General features: G+C 45.0%; 1 protein-coding gene across 1 annotated transcript in view; it reads right to left on the bottom strand.

Annotated features, from left to right (window-relative positions):
- Positions 1-7,477: 7,477 nt before the first annotated feature.
- The window catches only part of col12a1a (collagen, type XII, alpha 1a), a 256,730-nt gene continuing 239,851 nt past the window's right edge, over positions 7,478-24,356 (bottom strand). The window contains exons 63-65 of the mRNA XM_067988546.1: positions 20,802-20,879; positions 19,003-19,167; positions 7,478-9,085 (exon numbers count right to left, since the gene is read on the bottom strand). Of these exons, the coding sequence (XP_067844647.1) occupies positions 8,958-9,085; positions 19,003-19,167; positions 20,802-20,879 (371 nt within the window). The 3' untranslated portion in view covers positions 7,478-8,957. The remainder of the gene's footprint in view (positions 9,086-19,002; positions 19,168-20,801; positions 20,880-24,356) is intronic.

The raw sequence follows: 24,356 nt of genomic DNA, 5'->3' as shown, positions 1-24,356 counted from the left end.
GATTTGGAATGCTTGATACATCTAACAACAACTTGCATTTATATAGCGCCTTTAACGTCGTAAATTGTCCAATGCGGCTCCCAATGTGGGACCGTAAATTTTCCATCCACCCCATCCCCCACATCAAGGGGGCATGTTTGGGGGAGATCCCAGAATACCCCAGGATTTCCATCTTTTAGGTCCTGATAATGCTCCAAGGCATGATTCCTCTTGACAGCCTTTTGAAAGTCCAAATACTATTAGGGAAAGGGAAGCTGTCCCAGATTGAATCAATTACCTTCCAAAGGAGGCCCATTTTCTCCACTGGGAGCGGAAGATGTGAGATAGAGGAGGGTAGCCAAATTCGGGGAGGAGAATCCTTCCATTGTGTCTAGAATCGTAGAATGGTTCCAGTCTGAGAAACAACCGTTCACCATTGCTCTCTGTTTCCTGTTAATTAACCAATTCTGTATCCATGCTATCACTGCCCCTTTTATTCCATGGGCTTCAATTTTGCTGACAAGCCGATTATGTGGCACTTTATCAAACGCCTTTTGAAAATCCACATACACATCAACCGTACTGCCCTCATCAACTCTCTCTGTTACCTCATCAAAAAACTCAATCAAGTTGGTTAAACACGATTTGCCTTTAACAAATCCATGCTGGCTTTGCTTTATTAATCCACACTTATCCAAGCGACTATTAATTTTGTCCCAGATTATCGTTTCTAAAAGCTTCCCCACCACCGAAGTTAAACTGACCGGCCTGTAGTTGCCAGGTTTTTCCTTAAATCCTTTTTTGAACAATTGAACTATTTGTGAAGCACATGACAGTAGGCAGATGATAGAGTCAATGGTCTATGCCAGGTCATGTTGCCCGTGGCAGCAGATGAGGAAGAATTTCTTTGGGATAAGGAAGGGTGCCAAGGTAAGGTTGCCAACTCAAATTGAATCAATGCTACAAGTACTGGGCCCCCAAACATGGTGCAACACTCTCAATGAATCATGCAAAGCCTTCGCGTATCACCTCATTCTGCACACGTCACATTTGCAGTGGTTTAGGAGTTTCGAATGCAAGGACATTGAGATCAGATTAAATGTAAGCAATTTAGGACCGAGAGCAGGTGAAACTATTTTTTTTTACATAGAGGATTGTTTGGCTGTGCAATGTTTGAATTAGTGAATGAAGAAGAGACCATGTCAACATTTAAGAATAGGTTAGATAGGTGGTTGAAGGAAAGGAGAATAAAAGGATATTGGAATCAAGGCATGCACATGGGATTGGAACTACCGTTCAGGTAAAGGATACACACCAACATAGAGTGGTTGGGCCCAACAGCATGTTACCGTTTTGTAACCTGCTTATCCGGTCAGGCCTATATGTGACTCCAGTCCCACACCAATGTGGTTAACTCTTAAACTACCCTTTGCAGTGGCCTAGCAAGCCCCTCAGTCAGGTTAACTTGGATGAGCAATAAATTGCTGGCCTTCCCAGTGATGCTTACATCCCAAGAATGAAAAAAAAAATTAGTTTTGATTTCCCAACGTTCAGATTAACTACTGACTCCATATCGATCCCACTCTGTGGCATTGCCTGAACAAAGTGGAACATTTGTTGGCAGGCAGGACTATCATTTATCAGGATTTAACTATTAATAACTTCAATGATTTTGGAAAATCTGCATCGTACTTTCCTACACAGAAAACTGAAAGCTCTCAGAGGCAGGACCTGGCCACCGGAGCCAATAGCTTTTACAAAGAATGACGATTAACGTCACAAGCTATTTCATGCATTTTGTTCTGAAATTTAGAGGCCTAGGAGAAGGGCCGAGGCCTGGTACACAGGGCAAGGCTGAAAAGAGTGGGGCGAAGATGCAGTAAAGTCGTGAGCGGGTGATAATAAGCTTGGGTCATTGGGGCTTTAGGAAGAAGGGAGAACCGAGGGAGGTGAGGACTTCCACTGTTTCGAAGTTCTGGAAAAGAATGAGTTATTTTAACAAAGCGAAGACGCAGAGATGAGAAGGAATGTGTTAGATGATGGATTTGGTCTACTTGTGTTTATTCTTTTTTGCTTAAACAGAGAATCTTAATGACAATAACAGAAGTGCTGGCTCGAAGGGTCTCCTCGTTCCGATGGTGTAAAGCAGCTGAATTTAGTTGTAGTGTGTGTTCAGTTCACTCTTGCTGTAGCGGCGAGTAACTCCTCCAAGTCATTCTTCCCTTAAGATTAACACATTCACTAATTAAACAAGAAATTCGGAAAAAGAAAATCACCTGAATGTTAAGTATTTCTTTATATAGTGTGATTTCTTAAAAGGGTCACCAAGAGTCCCTCTTTAAATGGGGCCCCGATGGTGTGATTTCACCTTTGAAATGGGTCCTGATAGTGAGAGTCTCTCTATAAAACGGTCCCCGATGGTGGGACTCCCACCTTGAATTGAGTTCTAGTAGTAAGGCTTCCTCTTTAAAAAGGTTCTGAACAGTGAGACTCTGGGCTCGATTTTACCACCCGCTATCGGGTGCGTTCTCAGTGGGGGGGCCCCGAAAATCAGGAAATCCAGGAGCGGGACCGGATCCCGCCTCGATCCCGCCCACTTTCGGGTTCCCCGCTGACGCGCCGGCGTGCGCGCGCAGCCCCCGCTGGTGGGAATCCCGCAGGCAATTAAAGCCAGCGGGATGCCACTTGACAATATTTAGTTAGGTATTTCAGGTCATTAACTGACCTGATTAAGGGACTATGTGGGATTTTTGAACAACATGGGACTGTTTCCCACACTGGGGGAAACACTCCCAGCTCGAATGGACGTGTTGCAGCTGTCAGCCTGTGGCAGCTGCAAAGGTCCATTTGACAGGTGAGGGGGGAGAGACCCTCACCCATTGCAGGAGGCCACTCTGTCACTTGGGACAAAGTTTGGCCTCCACCACCCTCCTCCTGACGGTCAAAGTCACCAACCTGCACACTTACCCCGGGGTCCGGACACATGTACCTACCTTGCGGACCCCCTCAGATGTACATCTTGCGGATGGGGGCCGCCGTAGCTGCAGTCATGACCTCCTCGGAGGGCGAACAGCATCACCAGCCTCACCAGCCTCGCCATCCACGCCGTCCACCTCTGACACATGGAGCTCCACAACAGAGTGCTGTGACACATCCACCTGTACAGCAGGAGGGAGGGCTACCGCAGAGAGAGATGCATCACAGAGGGCACTACCCTCGCCACAGGTTCCACAGACCGAGGCTCAGCCTCCTGGACCTCTCTGAGCAGCAGTGCACACGGAGGCTCAGAGTCACTCGACATGTAGCCGTGGACATCTGCAGCCTCTTTCATGCCGAGCTGCTCCTGGCTGGCCCGTGCACCATCTTCCTGCCTGTCCCTGTCAAAGTCACCACTGCCCTCCCGAACTTCTCCTCCGCAGCCTTCCAGGGTGCAGCCGGGGACATCGCCGATGTCTCTCAGTCGTCTGCGCAGAAGAGCCCTGCAAATACACCTACACCCACTCTGCAGTGACACAATGGGTGGCATCAGTGGTGGGTCCTCATAGTGATACCCAGGAGCGGGCATTATTGCACAAACCGGACAGGATTCGCGAAGACATGGCAGTAGTGGTGCCAATATAATGTGTGATGTGAGTTGTTCTGAAATTCAATATAAGTAACAACCATGACAAACCCTCAAACACCCTTGTGCATCCCCTTCATGCTCATGACACGTTTGCCTTACGCTTCCTACTGCACATATGTGATGCATGCCCTGTGGCTGCAGCACAGGTGGTGGCAGGTTGAGTGAGGCTGGCCGTGAGAGAGATGCACGAGAGGGTGAGTATGGGATAGAGCCATGAGATTGTATGAGGATTGGGTTGAGTGGTAGTGGCGGGATGAGTACTGGCGAGGTGAGTAGGTGCAGGTAAGATGAGGATGAGCTTTGAGTGGGTATGAGGGGTGATGTGACAGAGTAGTGTTGGCAGTGCAGAAGGAGATGTGGGGTGGGGGCAGTGATGTGGCAGACGGAGTGTAGGGGAAAGACTACGTGTACTCACTGTGGCTGACCTACTGAGGTCATTGGAGCGCCTCCTGCACTGTGTGCAGGTGGGCGATATGTTGGTGGCGCAGGTGACCCCCTCTGCCACCTCGAGCTAGGCCTTCCTGGTGGCGGAGGCGGGCCGCTTCCTCCCGCCCGCCGGGTGGAAGATCTCTGTCCTCCCCCTCCTCCTCACCCCGTGTATTGATACCTGGGGTGAGGCATCATTAAACTGGGAGCAGCCTTCCCCCTGGGCTGCTCCATGCAGTCATCTTTGCTATTGGTTGCAGCATCTGTCAGTGGAGGACTGCCCCTTTAAATAGAGCACCTCCAGCTGACAGATCTTACTGCGCATGCGCAGCCTGCCCGACGCGCAGATCAGCAGTGGGGAACCCGGAGGAGCAGGTAAGTGGTTTGTCTGCTACGATCGCGCGGGAAATCCACTAATTTCACCGGGCGCGTTACCCACGCGCCCGCTTGCCCACCCGCCGAGAACCCGCAGCCCTGGTAAAATCGGGCCCTCTGTCTTTACATGGGGGCCTGATGGTGATTCTCCATCTTTAGCAGGGATACTGATAATTAGAGTCCCTTTTAAAATGGGATGCCAGTGGTTTATAAATAGAATAATGTATACCTGACAGTGAATTACAGGCTGGAATCTAATCGAGGGGTTCACTTGCGATAAATATAGACTAATGGAGTAATGACAAGGCTCTTACATTCCCCAGTAATGATGAATGCAAAATGTCGCCAAAAAAAAGAGGGAAGTGGAATCGAGTTGCTATTTTTTGACATTTTCAGGCAGATATTCCCTGGAGGAACTGGTGCTGAAAACTCATCTCACCAGCTGCCACGTTGCAACCAACAGGAAAGTGATGCTGGAAGGAGCATTAGATTATCCTCTGATTCTCTATGTGCTTTTGGTTTAATACTTTTGCAACCAGGGAAGCAGCGACGTAAGTGATATAAGAAAGAAAGGCTTGCATTTATATAGCGCCTTTCACAACCTCAGGGCGTCCCAAAGCGCTTCCCAGTCAGTGAAGTACTTTTGAATTGTGGTCACTGTTATGGTGTAGGAGTGTGGATTCTTCTACCTTCAAACCTGCTGCAAAGTCCCTGAGCCCAGGTATGAAGTATCTCCTCGATACACTGTGAGCCAACCAGTGGAAACAATTTTTCCCTATCGTACCCTCAACAAACAGATCAAAATTTTGAAAATCTGTAATGCCCTGGATTCCCATGGGCTAATTTCATGTCTATACAGCTGGATAGCTTTTCTTGCACCTTGTTAGTTAGAATCATACAGCACAGAAGGAGGCCATTCAGCCCATCGTGCCTGTGCTGGCTCTTTGAAAGAGCTATCCAATTAATCCCAATCCTCTGCTCTCTCCCATAGCCCTGCCAATGTCTCCTTTTCAAGTATTTATCCAATTCCCTTTTTGAAAGTTATTATTGAATCTGCTTCCACCGCCCTTTCAGGCAGCGCATTCCAGATCATCACAACTCGCTGCATAAAAAAAAATCTCCTCATCTCCCCTCTAGTTCTATCGTCAAATATCTTAAAACTGTGTCCTGTGATTACTGACCCACCAATGGAAACAGTGGGGGTTAAGTTCGATAACCCCCGAATCTGGGAAGAGGGATCACGGTGCGCGATTAACCCATTGGTTCCGATGCAGGCAGCGTGAGAGATTCACCTCCTCATTGACCTGATTCCAGTGCGAGCAGCCAGGCCGAGCTGCGTTGTTCAGTGACAGCTCACCAGGAGGGGGGGCCCAGATATCGGGTGAGTTGCTCGCACCTCTTAAAGGCAGGCTGCACCTCTTAAAGGCATCCTGCACCTCTTACTTGCAAAAATAAGAGATGGGTCCGCATGGAGTCTGAATGGAGATCAGATATCGCACGTGTAAAACACAGATGCAGGTCCCGTCCTAATGTTTACAAACTGATGAGTTATGTTAAAACATTGAATAAAGATTGCCCACGATTAAATCCCACATCCTCCAATCTGCACACCAGACCTCACCAATCTGCCGATCTGAGTTTGTACCAGGTCTGCGAGAGAGAGTGTACCAAGGTTCTCTGATGATGCAGCAGTGGCCTTAGTGCAAGAGGTGGACAGTAGGAGGGGCATCCTATATCCGCAGTGGGGGGGCAAGAGGCCCTCCAGACATATGCTCCAGAGGCAGTGGGAGGCAGTAGGGGATGAAATCAATTCCAGGCACATAGCACCATGAACATGGATGCAGTGCAGGAAGAAGTTCAATGCTTTGACACGAGTGGTCAAGGTGAGTGAGGTCAACTATCCAGTGGCATCTCCTACCAACTGCACCACACACTACACCTCCCATCACCCACACACCAACAAACTCTTTCAATCAGTACTCAACTCTTCCAATCAGATGCTTCCTCTCACCCTCACACATTACCACTGTTGCAAGCCGCACACCTACAACTCACAGGCCACACACACTGGCAGCTATTCAACCATGACAGGCACATCACCCAAACATCCTGCAGGACACTCACCCACACACGTCCCACTTTCTTGCAGGAGAAGGTGGCGCATAACAGGAGGCAGCAAGTGGCAGTGGCATTTAGCCCCTCGAGCCTGTTCCGCCATTCAATGAGATCATGGTTGATCTGTGACCTAACTCTATATACCCGCCTTAGCCCCATATCCCTTAATACCCTTGGTTAACAAAAATCTATCAATCTTAGATTTAAAATTAACTATTGAACTAGCATCAACTGCCATTTGCAGACGAGCGTTCTGAACTTCTTTCACCCTTTGCGTGTAGATGTATTTTCTAACTTCACTCCTGCATGTCCTGGCTGTAAATGTTAGGCTATGTCCCCTAGTCCTAGTATTCAAGTATAGGAACCCTCCAAAAATAGGTACAAATGCATCAGCAGTCAGAAGCAATAATCCAGCAACTAACCTGTAAATCCTGCATGGTCCCTTTAAATAGCGCTGGTGGGGGGGTCCTCCAGATTGTCTACGACATGTTCAGCTGTTCGTGATTAAGACAATGTGTTGGCTGGAGCGTTGAGTGCCAAAATGGTGTCTATCCCTTTAAATCAGCGTTGCACGCTGATCTAACGCATATTCTTCTTACTTTACATGGTACTGACGTTCGTTATCTGCATGTGCCTTTATTAAGATGGCGTCCGGCGCATGTCACGCTAGAAGTGTGCGCGTGCATTCCGGATGCCATTTTGGGGCCTTAGGATGCCGCGTAGCGCCTGAAAAATGGGCACTGCACAGCCGAATTTCTAGCCCAGTTTCTCGTTATTTACTCAAAACCCTTCATGATTTTGAACACCTCGATCAAATCTCCTCTTAACATTCTCTGCTCCAAGGAGAACAATCCCAGCTTCTCCAGTCTCTCCACATAACTGAAGTCCATCATCCCTGGTACCATTTAAGTGAAGCTAAAAAAAAATCTTATTGGTTAAAAGAAGACCCCAGAGCCGTTATTTTAATTTCAGTAGTTTTATTGAAAAATGCCTCTTCCGTTTCAGAAATAAATAAGAAATTTAGGCTGTGAAATTCACAATCTGCAGTTACAAATACGAAGCAGCAATTCTATATCCATAGGCTTGCAAACAGATTCTAACTGCATTCTAGTTTCTGAAAACACTATATTCTGGTAAAGGTTCCATACTAAATATACATCACAGACATGCATTTTCCACCACCCTTTGTAACAGATCTGCTGAGAACCAGCACATTTACGTTTAAAGTATTAAAGTCTTAATGTAAAAAAAAGGTTTAAGCATTGTTAAGTAATGTATCTGGTAGGTACAATGATTTTAAGCAGTGTCCTTTTAAGAGTGTGTTGCACCTAATTCTTGATTTAACCAGCTGATACACTTGTAAGATAAAGTAACATATTCCTATAAGGTTATAACTGAAAATACAGATACGCTATATAATAATTGGAATGTAGTAGACGAGCTTGTCGTTTGTTAATTATCGCTATGGTTCAAATAGCATTTGAAGTGCTAACGTGGGATAAAGTCGCAGAGTAACCATCGTGAATGTGGGGATAATGGGGGCGATTGGAAGGGGGAAAGGACCCACTATGGTGTGAATCACTGTGGAAAGTCTCTGGGATTTTTTTTGAAAAGAAAATTGACTACAGAAAAAGAAAAGTGATTTTTTTTTTGGTTTTTTTTGTTGGTCGCAGTGTAATTAAAGTGAACGGGGGCACAGTTAAAATCAATCTACGCAGGTAAAGGCTTACAGCAAAGGCGTGTTACTACGTAAAAGCATATACACAACCGGAGGGAAGTGACAGGCCGAGAGTTCACAGGGGTCACGCGAGCGACGAGCGGATTTGTTTTTTTGCGGCATTCACGTCTGCAGGAGTCCCGGCTTTCAAACGGTGACAAGCAGGAAAGGGGAGGGGGAAGGGTCAGAATAAACCTGATCGCTATGGCTACAATGTGATTAAAAAAAGATTACTACTGCTTTAGTATCGCTAGCGAAAGCGTAAATGCATCTTGCACGCCAGGAATCGTCGTGCGCCCATGGACAATGTCCTTATGTGCTGTGATTGAAGGGATTCCTCCCATTCCCCATCCCTAATGTAACATGATTGTTACAAGGGATGTGGGGGAGGAATCGCTCTGGATTCTGTGTATAGCAACGTTGCAGATGCCATTCAGAAATGAACGTGCTTATGCTGTGGCTACAACCAGAGGAATTCTTCCTTCTCCGTGGTATTGGGTTACGGTCAGACCCAAAAACCAAAACTGAGCAGTTCAAAACCGAACCAAGGCAGGAACACTCTCCAACTGCTCAACTGGATCAATTAGGTGATTAAAAAAAGACAGAGGCTTCTGCAAATGTGAATGTGGCAATAAAATACAGATTGAAATTCAGTTTGATTCGACTCCTCTGGGCGCCCTCCCCCTTTTGTTTTTGTTTTGGAACAATGATGGACTTTCCTCATGAATGGACTCGGCTAAATCCAGGCGACTGAATTTCAGTTTCAGTTTGGTCGACCTCTTCTTCCTCTTCCCTTTCTATGGGCACAACATGGGTTTCTGGTCGGTAGGGTTGCTGCTCGTATGGTCCTGGTTGGAAATATGGGTCTGATATAACAAACACTATAATCGGCAGCTTACCAATTCTCATGTTTAGACATGTATACAACACGTCAGACACAAATTAAATTCTTATAACACGTACGTTTTATATATGTATATACATATATATATTTATATGCATATTTTGATTTACATTCACCTAAAAAAAGAGGCTTTTGCATAATTATACTATTTTCTAACAAAGCAGTGGGGAAGAATAGAATTGCTTCTTTTAATTCATTAATAAGGTTTGTAAAAACATCTTTTTTTAAAAAAAGAGGATTTTTTTTTGGAACAAAAAAAAGCAATAATTGAACAGGTGATATGATCAACACTACATTTATAATGACAGAGCAGTTGAAATTGTGCAGTGCGATATTAGTCAGGGATGTTTAACAAAGGTCTTGGACCCGCTGTCAAAATCAATTCCATATCAATGTGTTCATTATTAATACCGAACGCTGCGATTTGAGCTGCCCATGGCTGCTAAAACAAAAAGACCCATTAAATGCAAATCAATAACATGAAGGAAAATAATTCAACAGTGATTACAGTTTTAAATAAAGACAAGATAGCAAAATGGAAGGGGCAGTCAAAACTGGGTGTCAGCAAATGTATAGATGCAAGAGGGGGGAAAAAAGCAAGACCAGTATTTGAGGGTCAAATTCACCGATCCAGCGCTCCCAGGAGGGAGCCGTGAACGACGGGAACACGGACCGGAGGCAGGACTGACGCTCCGACCCGTGCTCCCTTCGGGTGCGGCTCCCCGCTGGGAGTGCCGGAACAAACACATTCACCCTCAGAACTTACTATTCCTGGGTTACAGTTGATAATACCACAACAGCAAAGCCACACGGGGTCTTTTTTGTTGTCTTTGTGTGTGGCCATTATGAGCGCACAAAATCTTTTTTTTAGCTAAATCAAATTTAAGAAAAAAACAATATTTGCTGTGACGTTCAAGAAGCATGAATGAAAAGTTATTCCGCACCCCCCCCCCCCCCACTCCAAAAAGAAAAGTTTGGGGGTGAAATTGTCTCAGCCGGTAGCGCAAAACGACGATAGTGAATCAGTAGCTCATTTTATACTCTGCCTGATTCTCTTTTCCATTGGACAAGAAACTCAGCCAGGGCATAGAACGGGCGGTCAATTCACTGTCACCCATCTCGCACTCCCAACCAGGGCCACTTTCCACCCCCTTTAAATTTTTTTCGGTGATTTTTGTGGGGTTTCTCTCGGTGATGTGTTCTAATACAGTTTCAGTAGGTTACTTCCTAAAGCATCAGCAAGCAGATGGCCCGAACGCAGAAGCCGGTTTAATAGATGTTACAGCTGGTGTGGGTCGTGATTCAGTTCGAACCGTTGAGATGCCGCAATTAGTTATTTACAGAAACAATACGACAAAGTAATTTGAACATTCCAGGCTAAAAATCTTTTTTTTTGCTGTTGTTGTTGTTTGTAAAATGGTGTAACCTCTGCAAGGTTAGTAGTAAGTTTAAGCCTTGTTCGTGAGCGAGACTCTTTTTTTTTGCTTCCTGGTGAAACAGCCTTAAAAGGGCAGGCATTTCTGACGTCTGTTTCATATATAGAAACTGCAAACTCTCTTAGTTTAGTTGGTGTGTTTCTCTCCTTATGAAGAACTGATGGTCAACAGAGTTCGTTAAATCAACTCCTGGTGAATTTTCCAAAAAGGCTCATTTCTTATTAAGCTCGGGAACAAATATTTCAGAAACAGGACTTTTCGGTTTTTTGTAAGCATCATGGGTAACCTAGTAAAATTTATCCGGAACCTGAAACAGGTTAAGAATGATGTTAGTTTTGGGAAAAAGAGCTAGATATATATATATTTTTGTTCTTTTTTTTTTGCAGTGGAGAATAAACGAGCTATTTCTATTTTGGTTTTTAATTTTTCAAAACAAAATTCAAACACATATCACATCACAATATTTAGACCGTTAGCATATCTGGGGCGGGGGTTAATTTTCTCCGAGCCTTGGGTTTTTTTTGTCGAGCAGGCTGGTGTTAAAATCCCAGTCAGCCTTTGTCTTAATGCAGTTATTGGGCACTTTCAAACAAACTGGCTGAGGGCAGCCTTCACTCAGCACAGGCTGGGACGTAACACCAAGCCGCTAGAACTAGTGCACTGAGAAAATTAAAGTCCCCTTTGTCGATGTTTTGATTGCATTTGTTATCTAAATCGGTACATCTGAATCGCCGTTATTGACAACAGGTTAAAACATTGCGAACCTGAAATGAGGTTTTAGTATTTTTTTTAGCTTAAGTTACAGGATGAACTTGGCATCAAGGCCTGAAGTTACCCCTTCATGTTGAAAAGTCTTTTTTTAGTTACTTTATTTATTTTTTTAAATCAGACTGAGAACCTTATACTCTACGTTAGTTTAAAAATTGTTTATTTTCATAAGATTGGCCACGGCTGTGGGTGCAATAAATTTAATGTCTCTATTTAGGGATCAATTAGTAGCTGTAAAGCTCTTTTATATTAACAATAACTTGGTTGCTCTCTTTATTTTGGGAAGGGCTTTCTTTGAGGTTCAAGTAGAGCTCATTTCCAGCAGCATTCTGACCAGAGATATCGGAGTGTTGGGAGTTGGGGAGGGAGGTCATGCATACATGGGGTTTTTGAGGGGGGAGGTCATGCATTCACGAGATTATTGGGGGGGAGATCATGCATACATGAGGTTATTGGGGGGGAGGTCATGCATACATGAGGTTATTGGGGGGGAGGTCATGCATACATGGGGTTATTGAGGGGGGAGGTCATGCATACACAAGGTTATTGGGGGGGAGGTCATGCATACATGAGGTTATTGGGGGGGAGGTCATGCATACATGAGGTTATTGGGGGAGGGGAGGTCATGCATACACGAGGTTATTGGGGGGGAGGTCATGCATACATGAGGTTATTGGGGGAGGGGAGGTCATGCATACATGAGGTTATTGGGGGGGGAGGTCATGCATACATGAGGTTATTGGGGGGGGAGGTCATGCATACATGAGGTTATTGGGGGGGGAGGTCATGCATACATGAGGTTATTGGGGGGGGAGGTCATGCATACATGAGGTTACTGGAGAGGAGAAGTCCTACACGCATGGGATTGGTGTAGGGAGAGGGCAGGGAGTCCTTCACACACAGGATTGGTGTAGGGAGAGGAGTCCTACACAGGATTGGTGGGCATTGGGAAGGCCTGCGCACATGGGGTTAGTGTAAGAGGGGAAGTCCTACACAGATGTGGTTAGTGGGGGAGTAAGGAATCATCTACAATTGATTATTTTTAATGGATTTCTTAGGATATATAAACTGTTTTTACCCTGTAAATTGGCTCTTGATTTCTTGCCATTTGTTTAAAAACGGAGAACTTTGGAGATAAGCCAATCAGCTGCAAGAAATTTGGTACCCATGAGAAATATATTTGCTTATAACTAGGTGTGACAGAGAGTTGGGAAACAGGAACAGTGATGCGATTGGATGGAAATGTGATGCAATGGACAGAAAGTGTGCGCACAAGACTGTTCTTATTATATGGAGAGTTATATAGATAGATAGATATACTGGCAGCATCACATGGGCTCGTTCATTCGGTTCTGGGTCCCTTCTTTGTAGCTGCCGGGGCTGTTAACATGGATACTGACATGGAGTGCGGTCCATTCCAGTGATTTAATGGTTTTCACGCTAAGCGAATGAGGGTTATGATCTCATTACTGCAAGCAATGTCTACACCCTTTTGCTTCAAAGAAAGACCCGAACAGCCACTAAAATCCCACTGGAAGAATAATGAAATTTCTTGATATTTCCACATGTGGAATAGAGTTTAAGGGGAATATCCTGCCTTACAGTAATGAAGCCACCCTGACGGGTTAAAGACTGGTCTTATTCCCTCCAGGGTGTATAAGCTAATGGGTCTATGGAATATCCTGGTTCTTCTGAGTGGATTGCACATGCAGGCCCCTCTTGAGGAACACTGCTGTGAGACCAATGTTTAAGAGTTAAGCCGTAGGCCGCTATTTAAAAAAGAAATTAAAACACTGCTCGTCTTTATTTTGTAAAAATCAGAATACCTTTAATGTTTAATTCTTAAAGGGACACTGCCTTCAAGCAAATGTGTTTTGCAAACCTTTTATTCTTTGTGTGGGGGGTGGGGTGGTGGGGGTTGTTGGGACAAAAGACAGAGGAGCAATGTGTCGTTTTCACCAATATCAACACAATTAATGTTACTGTGTGATGCGTTTGTGAACAAGCGGAAACAAAGATTTGCTAAACATTCTCTTCAGGAAGACGGTGCCCCTTTAAAATCTCGCCTTGTGCTGACCAGAAATTTAAAGGGGCACCGCGCACATACTAGGTTTGGCGTTGCCTTTCGTTTCAAGTTGTTGTTGTACCACTCTGGCATGACACCATCTTGTTGAAAGTGACGGGTGACCCTTCTCCTTCCTCAGAAGGAGAGAGATTTTGGTAAGCACTTATTTTTCATGAAGGCAATGCCCCTTTTTAAATGTTTTTAAAAATTAGTAGGGGCCTCAACGTGAGGCTAGATTTATGTCTAAGTAATTTATATATTTTACTGTAACATTGCAAGCCAATCAAGGCAGTTTATTAAGTGTTAGAATATTAGACTTCTTTATGGGCAAGAAGTATGAAATTTTTATTTGTAATCATGCTTTATTCCTGTTTTCGTTTAAAGACATCACCATTAAAACTTTAGTAATTAGTGGTTAGATATCTCTTTCAACAGCCTGTGAGTATTTTAACGAAACTGATCTTATTGGATCTGATCATTAGGGCAAGTGATTTTGTTGCTGTAAAAAAAAATGCCAAAAATCATGGGGTCAGTCGCAACGACTCTCAGGCGGGTTCTCACTGTCTTGGTGTTTTTCTCTCTCTCTCTCTTGACCTGCTCGTTTGGGTTGCCAACTCTGGTTGGATCTAGTCCTGGCGGTTTGATCAAGTGGCATTTGATCGCATGACATCTGATCACGTGCCGTCTCATCACGTGTCATCTGATCAAGTGGCGCTTGCCCGCAGTTTGCAAAAAACGTTATCGCCCCCCCACCTGGAGTTGAGTCTCTTTACTCGGGGGTTTCCTGCCAGCAGCTGCCGTGCGTGAAGCTCCGAGAACCACAGGCGCAAAGCTCAGGAGTGAATTGCGAGTGTGAAATGCAAACATTTCTCCCGGGTTGTTAGCGGCAGTGCCAAGGTGATTAACCCAGACAACCCTGGACTCCAGTTTTGAACCGAGCACAATGTTAGAATCGTACAGTGCAGTAGGAGACCATTCGGCCCATCGTGCCTGTGCCGGCTCTTTGAGACAGCTATCCAATTAGTCCCACTCCCCCTGCTCTTTCCCCAGAGCCCTGCAATTTTTTCCTTTTCAAGCATATATCCGATTCCCTTTTGAAAGTTACTATTGAATCTGCTTCCACCGCCCTTTCAGGCAGCGCATTCCAAATCGTAACAACTCGCTGCGTAAAAAAATTCTCCTCATCTCCCCTCTGGTTCTTTTATCAAATATCTTAGATCTGTGACCTCTGGTTACTGACCCACTCACCACTGGAAACAGTTTCTCCTTATTTACTCAAAACCCCTCATAATTTTGAACGCCTCTATTAAATCTCCCCTTAGCCTTCTCTGTTCGAAGGAGAACAATCCCAGCTTCTCCAGTCCCTCCACATAACTGATGTCCCTCATCCCTGGTACCACTCTGGTAAATCTCCTCTGCACCCTCTCCAAGGCCTTGACATCCTTCCTAAAGTGCGGTGCCCAGAATTTGGCACAATACTCCAGCTGAGGCCTAACCAGTGATACATAAAGGTTTAGTATTTTTCTGCCAAGTAAAATCACAGTCTTGTAGCACAGAGTTGTTAGGTCACTATAGTAATAAACTGAAATGCACCAGCATTTCTATTATTTCTCCAAAGCTAAGCTCAGGGCTTGTATCATATTCAAGTTTTCAGGACATTAGTCACAGCAATCCAGGAACTCTGGCCGGCAGCATGCTTGGACTGAACTACAATACCTGCTACGACATGTGGCTTTACCCCCACACACATCAAAATTAGCTTCTATTTGGGCCAGTGTTGTCCAATGCGTTAGCCAATGGCCACATGTGGCTAATTGGGAATCCAGATGTAGCTAATTGCATTTCCGATTATTGAATAAAAAATGAGAAAGAGACATCGCCTATTGGACCTGTGATCTCAATACTCATATTCACACAGTGTGTGCGTGTGAACTTTAATCTTTTTGTGCATTTGTTGGCAAAACGATAAGTTGACAAGCAGAGTGTGCGAGTGTTTTTTTTGATTGTTGTGACTGCTTTACTTCCGTGGTTGTTGAACAGTGGTAAATATACACACGTGAAGTACATTTACCTGTATTGTGTGTGTATGTGAGGCGTGTTCCGCTAAAATTAGTGCACGTGACACCTTGGGCTAGTTAGCAATGTCTATTGGACAACACTGATTTAGGCCGCACAAGCTAAACACTGTCCTCTAACTGTTTTGTCCGAGAGGAAACCGTTTGCACTCTGCCCCCCGCCCCGGAACTTTCCCGAGCTGCCTGTCACCTTTATCGGAGAGCCCTGGCCGCTGCCCTCACTGTAACATCTCACAGTGCACTGGCTGACTGGTCTTATAGCCACTGCCGTAACTGTGTAAGAGAGGTCGGTAGGGGGGAGTATAGGTCCTTTCGCAAGATACTCCGCAGCTAGATTGTGTGCGTTCAGGGGATCAAGAAGTACGCTGGCAGAGCCGCAAAGCTGTACTTTTCTCCCAAATAGAAGGTTTGCCTTCCATTCACAATCTTACAGCACAGAAAGAGGCCATTCTGGCCATTGTGCCTGTGCCATTCCAGGAGACTCCTAGACAATCCGGGAGGGTTGACAAACCGACTCGTGGTCCTCGCTCTCCTTTCGTACCGACATTTTCTCCTTTCTGCTTGGTCTTTCCGCTCGGTCCCTGATACCTTGTGCTACGTAGGTTGACGCTGCACTCATAAGAACATAGGGAATAGGAGCAGGAGTCGGCCATACAGGCCCTCAAGCCTGCTCCGCCATTCGATAAGATCATAGCTGATCTTTGACCTCAACTCCACTTTCCTGCCCAATCCCCATATCCCTTGATTCCCTTAGAGTCCAAAAATCTATCCATCTCAGCCTTGAATATACTCAATGACTCAGCGTCCACAGCCCTCTGGGGTAGAGAATTCCAAAGATTCACAACCCTCTGAGTGAAGAAATTCCTCCTCATCTCAGTCCTAAATGGCCGACCCCTTATCCTGAGACTATGCCCCCTAGTTCTAGACTCTCCAGCCAAGGGAAACAGCCTCTCAGCATTTACCCTGTCAAGCCCTCTAAGCATCTTATATGTTTCAATGAGATCACCTCTCGTTCTTCTAAACTCCAGAGAATATAGGCCCATTCTACTCAATCTCTCCTCATAGAACAACCCTCTCATCCCAGGAATCAATCTAGTGAACCTTTGTTGCACCACCTCTAAGGCAAGTATATCCTTCCTTAGATAAGGAGACCAAAACTGTACGCAGTACTCCAGGTGTGGTCTCACCAAAGCCCTGTACAATTGTAGCAAGACCTCCTTACTCTTGTACTCCAATCCCCTTGCAATAAAGGCCAACATACCATTTGCCTTCCTAGTTGCTTGCTGTACCTGCATGTTAACTTTCTGTGTTTCGATTTCCCTTTCATAAAACCATGTTGACTCTGCCTAATCATATTATGATTTTCTCAGTGCCCCATTATCATGTCCTTAATAATGGATTCCAGCATTTTCCCGACGACTGATGTCAGGCTAACTGGCCTGTAGTTCCGTGTTTTCTCTCTCCCTCCTTTCTTGAATAGCGGGGTTACATTTGCTACCTTCCAATCCACTGGGAAGATCACAACCAATGCATCCACTATCTCTGCAGCCACCTCTTTTAGAGCCCTAGGATATCGGCCATCAGGGCCAGGGGATCTGTTGGCTTTTAGTCCCATTAATTTCTCCAATACTTTTTCTTTACTAATACTAATTACTTTAAGTTCCTCAATCTCCTTCAACCCTTGGTTCCCCATTATTTCTGGTATGTTTTTTGTGTCTTCTACTGTGAAGACAGATCAAAATATTTGTTTAACATCTCTGCCATTTCCTTATTCCCCATTATAATTTCTCCTGTCTCAGCCTCTAAGGGACCCACGTTTACTTTCGCTACTCTCTTCCTTTTTACATACTTGTAGATGCTCTTACAATCTGTTTTTATATTTCTTGCTAGTTTACTCTCATATTCTATTTTCTCCACCTTTATCAACTTCTTGGTCATCCTTTGCTGGTTTCTAAAACTCTCCCAATCCTCAGGCTTACTGCTCTTCTTGGCAACATTATAAGCCTCTTCTTTTAATCTAATACTATCCTTAACTTCTTTAGTTAGCCACAGATGGATCACTTTTCCCGTGGAGTTTTTATTTCTCAATGGAATGTATATTCATTGAGAACTATGAAATATTTCTTTAAATGTTCACCATTGCTTATCTACCGTCATAACTTTTAATCTAATTTCCCAATCGACCTTAGCCAACCCACCCCTGATCCTATGTAATTGGCTTTCTTTAAGTTTAAGGCTCTAGTTTCGGACTTAAGTACATCACTCTCGAACTCAATGTGAAATTCTATCATATTATGATCACTCTGTCCCAGAGGATCCCTTACTATGAGATTAATAATTAACCGTGTTCTCATTTCACAAGACAAGATCTAAAATAGCCTGTTCCCTGGTTGGTTCCACGACATATTGTTCTAGGAAACCGTCCCAAATGCATTCCATGAACTCGTCCTCCAAACTACTTTTGCCAATTTGATTTGCCCAGTCTATATGAAGGTTAAAGTCCCCCACGATTATTGCATTACTCTTGTTACAAGCTCCTCTTATTTCTTGATTGATACTCTGTCCAACAGTATAACTACTGTTAGGGGGCCTATAAACTACTCCCACCAGTGTTTTCTGCCCCTTGTTATTTCTTATCTCCACCCATACTGATTCTACTTCCTGATCTTCCGAGCCCAGATCCTTTCTCCCTGCTGTCCTTATCTCATCCTTTATTATCAGGGCGACCCCTATCCCCCCAACTCCTTTTCCATTTTGACTATCTTTTCGATCTCTCATGTAAATCCAGGCAGCTAAAGGCACAAACTGGCCGCGTGCCACGTCAAATTACTCGCCTCGCTGCTCGCCCCTCTGCCAGGAACCGCCATTTTGGATTGACACCTCCAAGCACCGAGGCTATCCCACGATGCATTTCCGCACAGCCCCGTGGTAACCTACAATGTTGCTTAGTTTCTTATTTTTTTTTTAGTCACCTGTTTAAATCCCGATTTATATAAGCAGCCACTGGAAAATTTGGGCAAACGTTCCAGCCACTTCTTCCGTTTAAAGAAAAAAAAAGTTATGGCCTTATGAATCTTTGCAATGGATGCCGCTCTTGTTCCGCTTCATCTGACGGCATGGGTGAAATTAGATGTCATGCATTGCAAAGTACAGGACAGAATGGTCGACTGATCATTCTCCAGTTTACCAAGGTGTAAACTCTTTACTTGCCTACTGAGTGGTTAGTTTACAAATTAAACAAGAAGCTCATTAGATTTTAGTGCCTTGGTTTAATTCATGTTAATTATTGTGTTAAAAAAAATTATATATTAATAAGATTTTTTTTTATAATTGTTTATAGAAAAGTTATAAAAGCGTTTAGAAAAAAGGGTTAACTTCACCCAAATCAGCAGGGGATTTATGTCTTAAACAAGCGTTAAAAAAAAATTACCTGGTGTCAATCAGTTATCTGATTTCAAAAAGAATATATAAAAAAAAACAGCAAATCGCTGGACGAATTCCGAAAATCAAAACCTACCTGGATATCCATTGTAAGGGATGCCTGCACACATAGAGGAATCACAGTAACCAGGAGGGCCAGCAGGACCTCGAGTCCCATAATGTCCTTGACGGCCAGGCGGTCCGATGGGCCCCATTGGACCTGGAGCACCAGATGGGCCTGTTCTTGATTCTCCTCGTGGACCTGGAAAGGAAAACTCGGAGAGATTAGGATAAGTTCCGGCACAGTATTATTAGTTTTCGTGTCTTCTAATTTTCTCCACTCGCCTCCTGAAGGCGCTGAGGTACGGTTCCAGTTCTGGCTGCAGCCCTCTGGTACCTGACCCTCCCCCATCCCGCCAGTGGCCATTCTTCATATGGCCCGGACAGTGAGTGTCTGCTGGATATTGTACCATGGGGAGCATCACGTTGAGCCTGATCCTGACCACATCTTACATACGCACGCATGCCAACGCATCGCATACACACACACATGCATGGGTATGCACACGCAAACAAACACATGTACACACATGCACGCGCACACAAACGCAAACAAACATAGGAGCACGTACTTTCCAACAGCTGTTGCTGTATAGTTTAAACGGGTAACTCACTGACTAAAATAGCAGAATAACGTCACTCCAATTGAGCAAGTATTCATCCACAGATCTCAGACTGGGTGAGTCAAACCCTGCATCTAACCCATAATAAACCTGAATAAGCAATAAATAGAAAAGTGTGGAGTTCGCCAACAACGATACCCTCATCTTGAAAGGTTAAAAAAAAAATCACCCACTTTCTTCTTCTTCCTTTGCTGAAAAGGAATCTGTTATATCTGGAGTGAGGAATTAAATCTCTGCAGGTATGCATTGAAACAGTAGCAGTTTAAAATTACTAGTGCTGCTTTATTGCTCTTTGTTCATTAACTTGGAAAACTCACATCTAAACCTCCAGCCTGTCTGGCAGCTGCTCGTTGTGCTGTCTAGACTGCCTCCACATAATTCAGGAACAGTCTTCTGTAACTCTCAACATATGTTGTAAGTGAAACCACAAAATTAACCCCCCACCTCAGCCCTCATGGGCTCTCCCCCCTCCCCTCGCCCCACCTCCGAAAAGAAAATGTAAAATTCCGATCGCTGGGATTAAAAATGACTCATCATTTTTTTTATGCAACCAATTGACTCCCATTTAATGATCGAACCAGTCGTCTAGGGTAGGAGGCAAGCTTCTAGTGATGAATGCTTGACTGCTTTTTTAATCATGAGCTGTGGCTGTTTCAGGGAATAGCCCACCTTAAACAAGCACACTACGTTACAAATAAAACAAGGCGCCACCTCTGCCTCTCCGTGACCCGTGAGGAGATGATGTAATGTTTGTGTTGAAATTAAGTGTATCACGGGTAACAGGATAACTCGACCTCGGCTGCGGAGGACTGAGCAAACCTTAAGTACTCCAGATCGTGTGTTTCTCGACCAAAGAAAAGCTTTCGTTTTTTTTTTCTCTGGGAAAACGGGAGTTGGCTGGAAAAAAAAATCTCTAAGCTTTCTCTTACAGCTCATTGGTTCGAAAGTGAGAAAGAAAGAAGTTCATTCTGGGTTGAGACAATGAAAAGTACAATCGGACAGGGCGTATTAACGGGCAGCCAATTCGCTGTCGCCCATTTTAAACCATCGCCCAAAGTTAAAATGAGCCCCAAGATGTTGGCACCAGAACTGAGTAGAGGGGAGCGGTCTCTTGGTTTCTTTAATTCACTTGATACCCCGACAAGTTTGAAGCAACATGTGACTTGCACGCTTTGCTCCATGAAAACATTTGCTCATAAATCAAATTACATACCAGGGGGCCCAGGTAAACCTCGCGGTCCTTGTTTTCCAACACCTGGACTGCCTCGTTCACCCTTTTCTCCGGTGATTCCTATCAACGAAGGGGAAAAGCAAACACAAAGTGGTCACTTGTCGACGTACTGGAAAAGACGTGCTATTGAGAGCGGGATGTAACATTGAAGGTTCAGATGTAACATTGAAAGATTCAGGCAGTTAATTAACAATGAAGTAAAAACACAACAATAACACGGCAATAATCTCTCCGTTAGTTTAGAGGGGCCACTGCTGCTTCAGCTAGGAGGTGTGTTCGGCAGGAATAAAAGCAGAAAATGCTGGAAATACACAGCTGGTGGGGATCTGCAAAGTGTCGGGATAATTCCTTCCTTATCCTTTTAACAGATTCGTAAAGCTAGAGACGTTAATATGTCTGAGAATTAACTTCATTCGTTCTTACTTCAGAACATTCATCTTAAGCCTCCATACAGAATAGTACATTAACCCTCCGTCTAAAACCATATGTGCAGGGAACTTCTAGGGAGAAATCGCGAGAATAGGTTACCTAAGTCTATTCACGTTACTTGGTCTTGAAGGTAGGCAAAGTTCCTACTGAGTGGTTACAGCATGGAAGGAGGCCATTCGGCCCATCGAGTCCATGCCAGCTCCATGTGAGAGCAATCCAGCTAATCCCACTCCCCCGCCCTATCCCCGTAGCCCTAAAAAATTTTTCCCTTCAAGTACTTATCCAGTTCCCTTTTGAAGGCTTTCTCCTTCGTCAGGTGAATTCACCTGACGAAGGAGGAAGCCTCCGAAAGCTTGTGATTTTCAAATAAAATTGTTGGACTATAACCTGGTGTTGTAAGATTGTTTACATTTGTCAACCCCAGTCCATCACCGGCATCTCCACATCATCCGCAATTTCCACCCTTACTTCCCTCAGAAACCTAGGATGCATCCCATCTGGACCGGGTGACTTATCTACTTTCAGCACAGCCAGTCTTTCTAGTACCTCCTCTTTATCAATTTTTAGCCCATCCAGTATCTCAACTACCTCCTCTTTTACTGTGACTTTGGCAGCATCTCCTTCCTTGGTAAAGACAGATGCAAAGTACTCATTTAGTACCTCGGCCATGCCCTCTGCCTCCATGAGTAGATCTCCTTTTTGGTCCCTAATCGGTCCCACCCATAACTACCCGTTTACTCTTTACATGCCTATGGAAGACTTTTGGATTCCCTTTTATGTTGGCCGCCAATCTATTCTCATACTCTCTCTTTGCCCCTCTCATTTCCTTTTTCACTTCCCCTCTGAACTCTCTATATTCAGCCTGGTTCTCACTTGTATTATCAACCTGACATCTGTCATACGTCCCTTTTTTCTGCTTCATCGTACTCTCTGTCTCTCTATCTAAATGTTGTATCTCTTTTTATACCATTTTCTTCGATGGTCCAGTTTCTGCTGGATGCAACACTATTTGGTTTTTTATGACCTTAGTGCTTTGAGCAGATTGCGAGACAGGGATGAGGGCCTGATACCAATCCATCGCTTCTCATACTTGTTTTTCCCGAGTCATAGTTTTGGCTATGCAAACCTTTGATGTTATCCTCTATAGCAACAGGAACATATTGGCTTTTATATTGCAGTAATCTCCTCTCTTACACTCCTCCCTGCTGTGATCAAAAGCCTTTGTTTTAACAGGCTATCCTTACAGAACAATGGCTTTGGCCCTGAAATTCATCCTGTCCAATATTATCAGCGTGATTGACGGGAATAGACAGGATTTGTGAACACACCGTTTAAACCAATTCTGCCTTATTAGCCGTTCTTTCATTATTCATTCATGGGATGTGGGCGTTGCTGGCAAGGCCAGCATTTATTGCCCATTCCTAATTGCCCTTGAGAAGGTGGTGGTGAGCCGCCTTCTTGAACCACTGCAGTCCGTGTGGTGAAGGTTCTCCCACAGTGCTTTAGGGAGTTCCAGGATTTTGACCCAGTGACAATGAACGGCAATATATTTCCAAGTCAGGATGGTGTGTGACTTGGAGGGGAATGTGCAGGTGGTGCTGTTCCCATGCGTCTGCTGCCCTTATCTTTCTAGGGTGTCGAGGTCGCGGGTTTGGGAGGCCCAGTCGAAGCAGCCTTGGTGGGTTGCTGCAATGCATCTTGTAGATGTTACACACTGCAACCACAGGGAGTGAATGTTTAAGGTGGTGGATGGGGTGCCAATCAAACGGGCTGCTTTGTCCTGGATGGTGTCGAGCTTCTTGAGTGTTGTTGGAGCTGCACTCATCCAAGCAAGTGGAGAGTATTCCATCACACTCCCGACTTGTGCCTCGTAGATGGTGGAAAGGCTTAGGGGAGTCAGGAGGTGAGTCACTCGCTGCAGAATACCCAGCCTCTGACCTGCTCTTGTAGCCACAGTATTTATGTGGTCCAGTTAAGTTTCTGGTCAATGGCGACCCCCAGGATGTTGACGGTGGGGGATTCAGCAATGGTAATGCCAGTGAATGTCATGGGGAGGTGATTAGACTCTCTCTTGTAGGAGATGGACATTACCGGGCACTTATCTGGCGCGAATGTTACTTGCCACTTATCAGCCCAAGCCTAGATGTTGTCCAGGTCTTGCTGCATGCGGGCACGGACTGGTTCATTATCTATGGGGTTGCGAATGGAACTGAACACTGTGCAATCATCAGCGAACATCCCCACTTCTGACCTTATGATGGAGGGTAGGTCATTGATGATGCAGCTGAAGATGGTTGGGCCTAGGACACCGCCCTGAGGAACTCCTGCAACAAGGTGCTGGGGCTGAGATGATTGGCCTCCAATAACCACTACCATCTTCCTTTGTGCTAGGTATGACTCCAGCCACTGGAGAGTTTTCCCCCTGATTCCCATTGACTTCAATTTTACTAGGGCTCCTTGATGCCACACTCGGTCAAATGCTGCCTTGATGCCAAGGGCAGTCACTCTCACCTCACCTCTGGAATTCAGCTCTTTTGTCCATGTTTGGACCAAGGCTGTAATGAGGTCTGGATCCGAGTGGTCCTGGCGGAACCCAAACTGAGCGTCGGTGAGGAGGTTATTGTTGAGTAAGTGCCGCTTGATAGCACTGTCGACGACACCTTCCATCACTTTGCTGATGATTGAGAGTAGACTGATGGGGCAGTAGCCAGATTGGATTTGTCCTGTTCTTTGTGGACAGGACATACCTGTGCAATTTTCTACATTGTCACGTAGATGCCAGTGTTGTAGCTGTACTGGAACAGCTTGCCTAGAGGCATGACTAGTTCTAGAGCACAAGTCTTCAGCACTGCAACCAGGCTGTTGTCAGGGCCCATAGCCTTTGCTGTATCCAGTGCACTCAGCCGTTTCTTGATATCACATGGAGTGAATCAAATTGGCTGAAGACTGGCTTCTGTGATGGTGGGGATATTGGGAGGAGGCCAAGATGGATCATCCACTCGGCACTTCTGGCAGAAGATGGTTGCAAATGCTTCAGCCTTGTCGTTTGCACTCACGTGCTGGACTCCGCCATCATTGAGGATGGGGATGTTTACAGAGCCTCCTCCT

This window comes from Heptranchias perlo, chromosome 8, assembly GCF_035084215.1.
Source record: "Heptranchias perlo isolate sHepPer1 chromosome 8, sHepPer1.hap1, whole genome shotgun sequence".
NCBI classification, from domain to species: Eukaryota; Metazoa; Chordata; class Chondrichthyes; order Hexanchiformes; family Hexanchidae; genus Heptranchias; species Heptranchias perlo.
The sequence above is the reverse complement of the archived record's forward strand: the minus strand, read 5'-3'. Positions and strand labels throughout refer to the sequence as shown.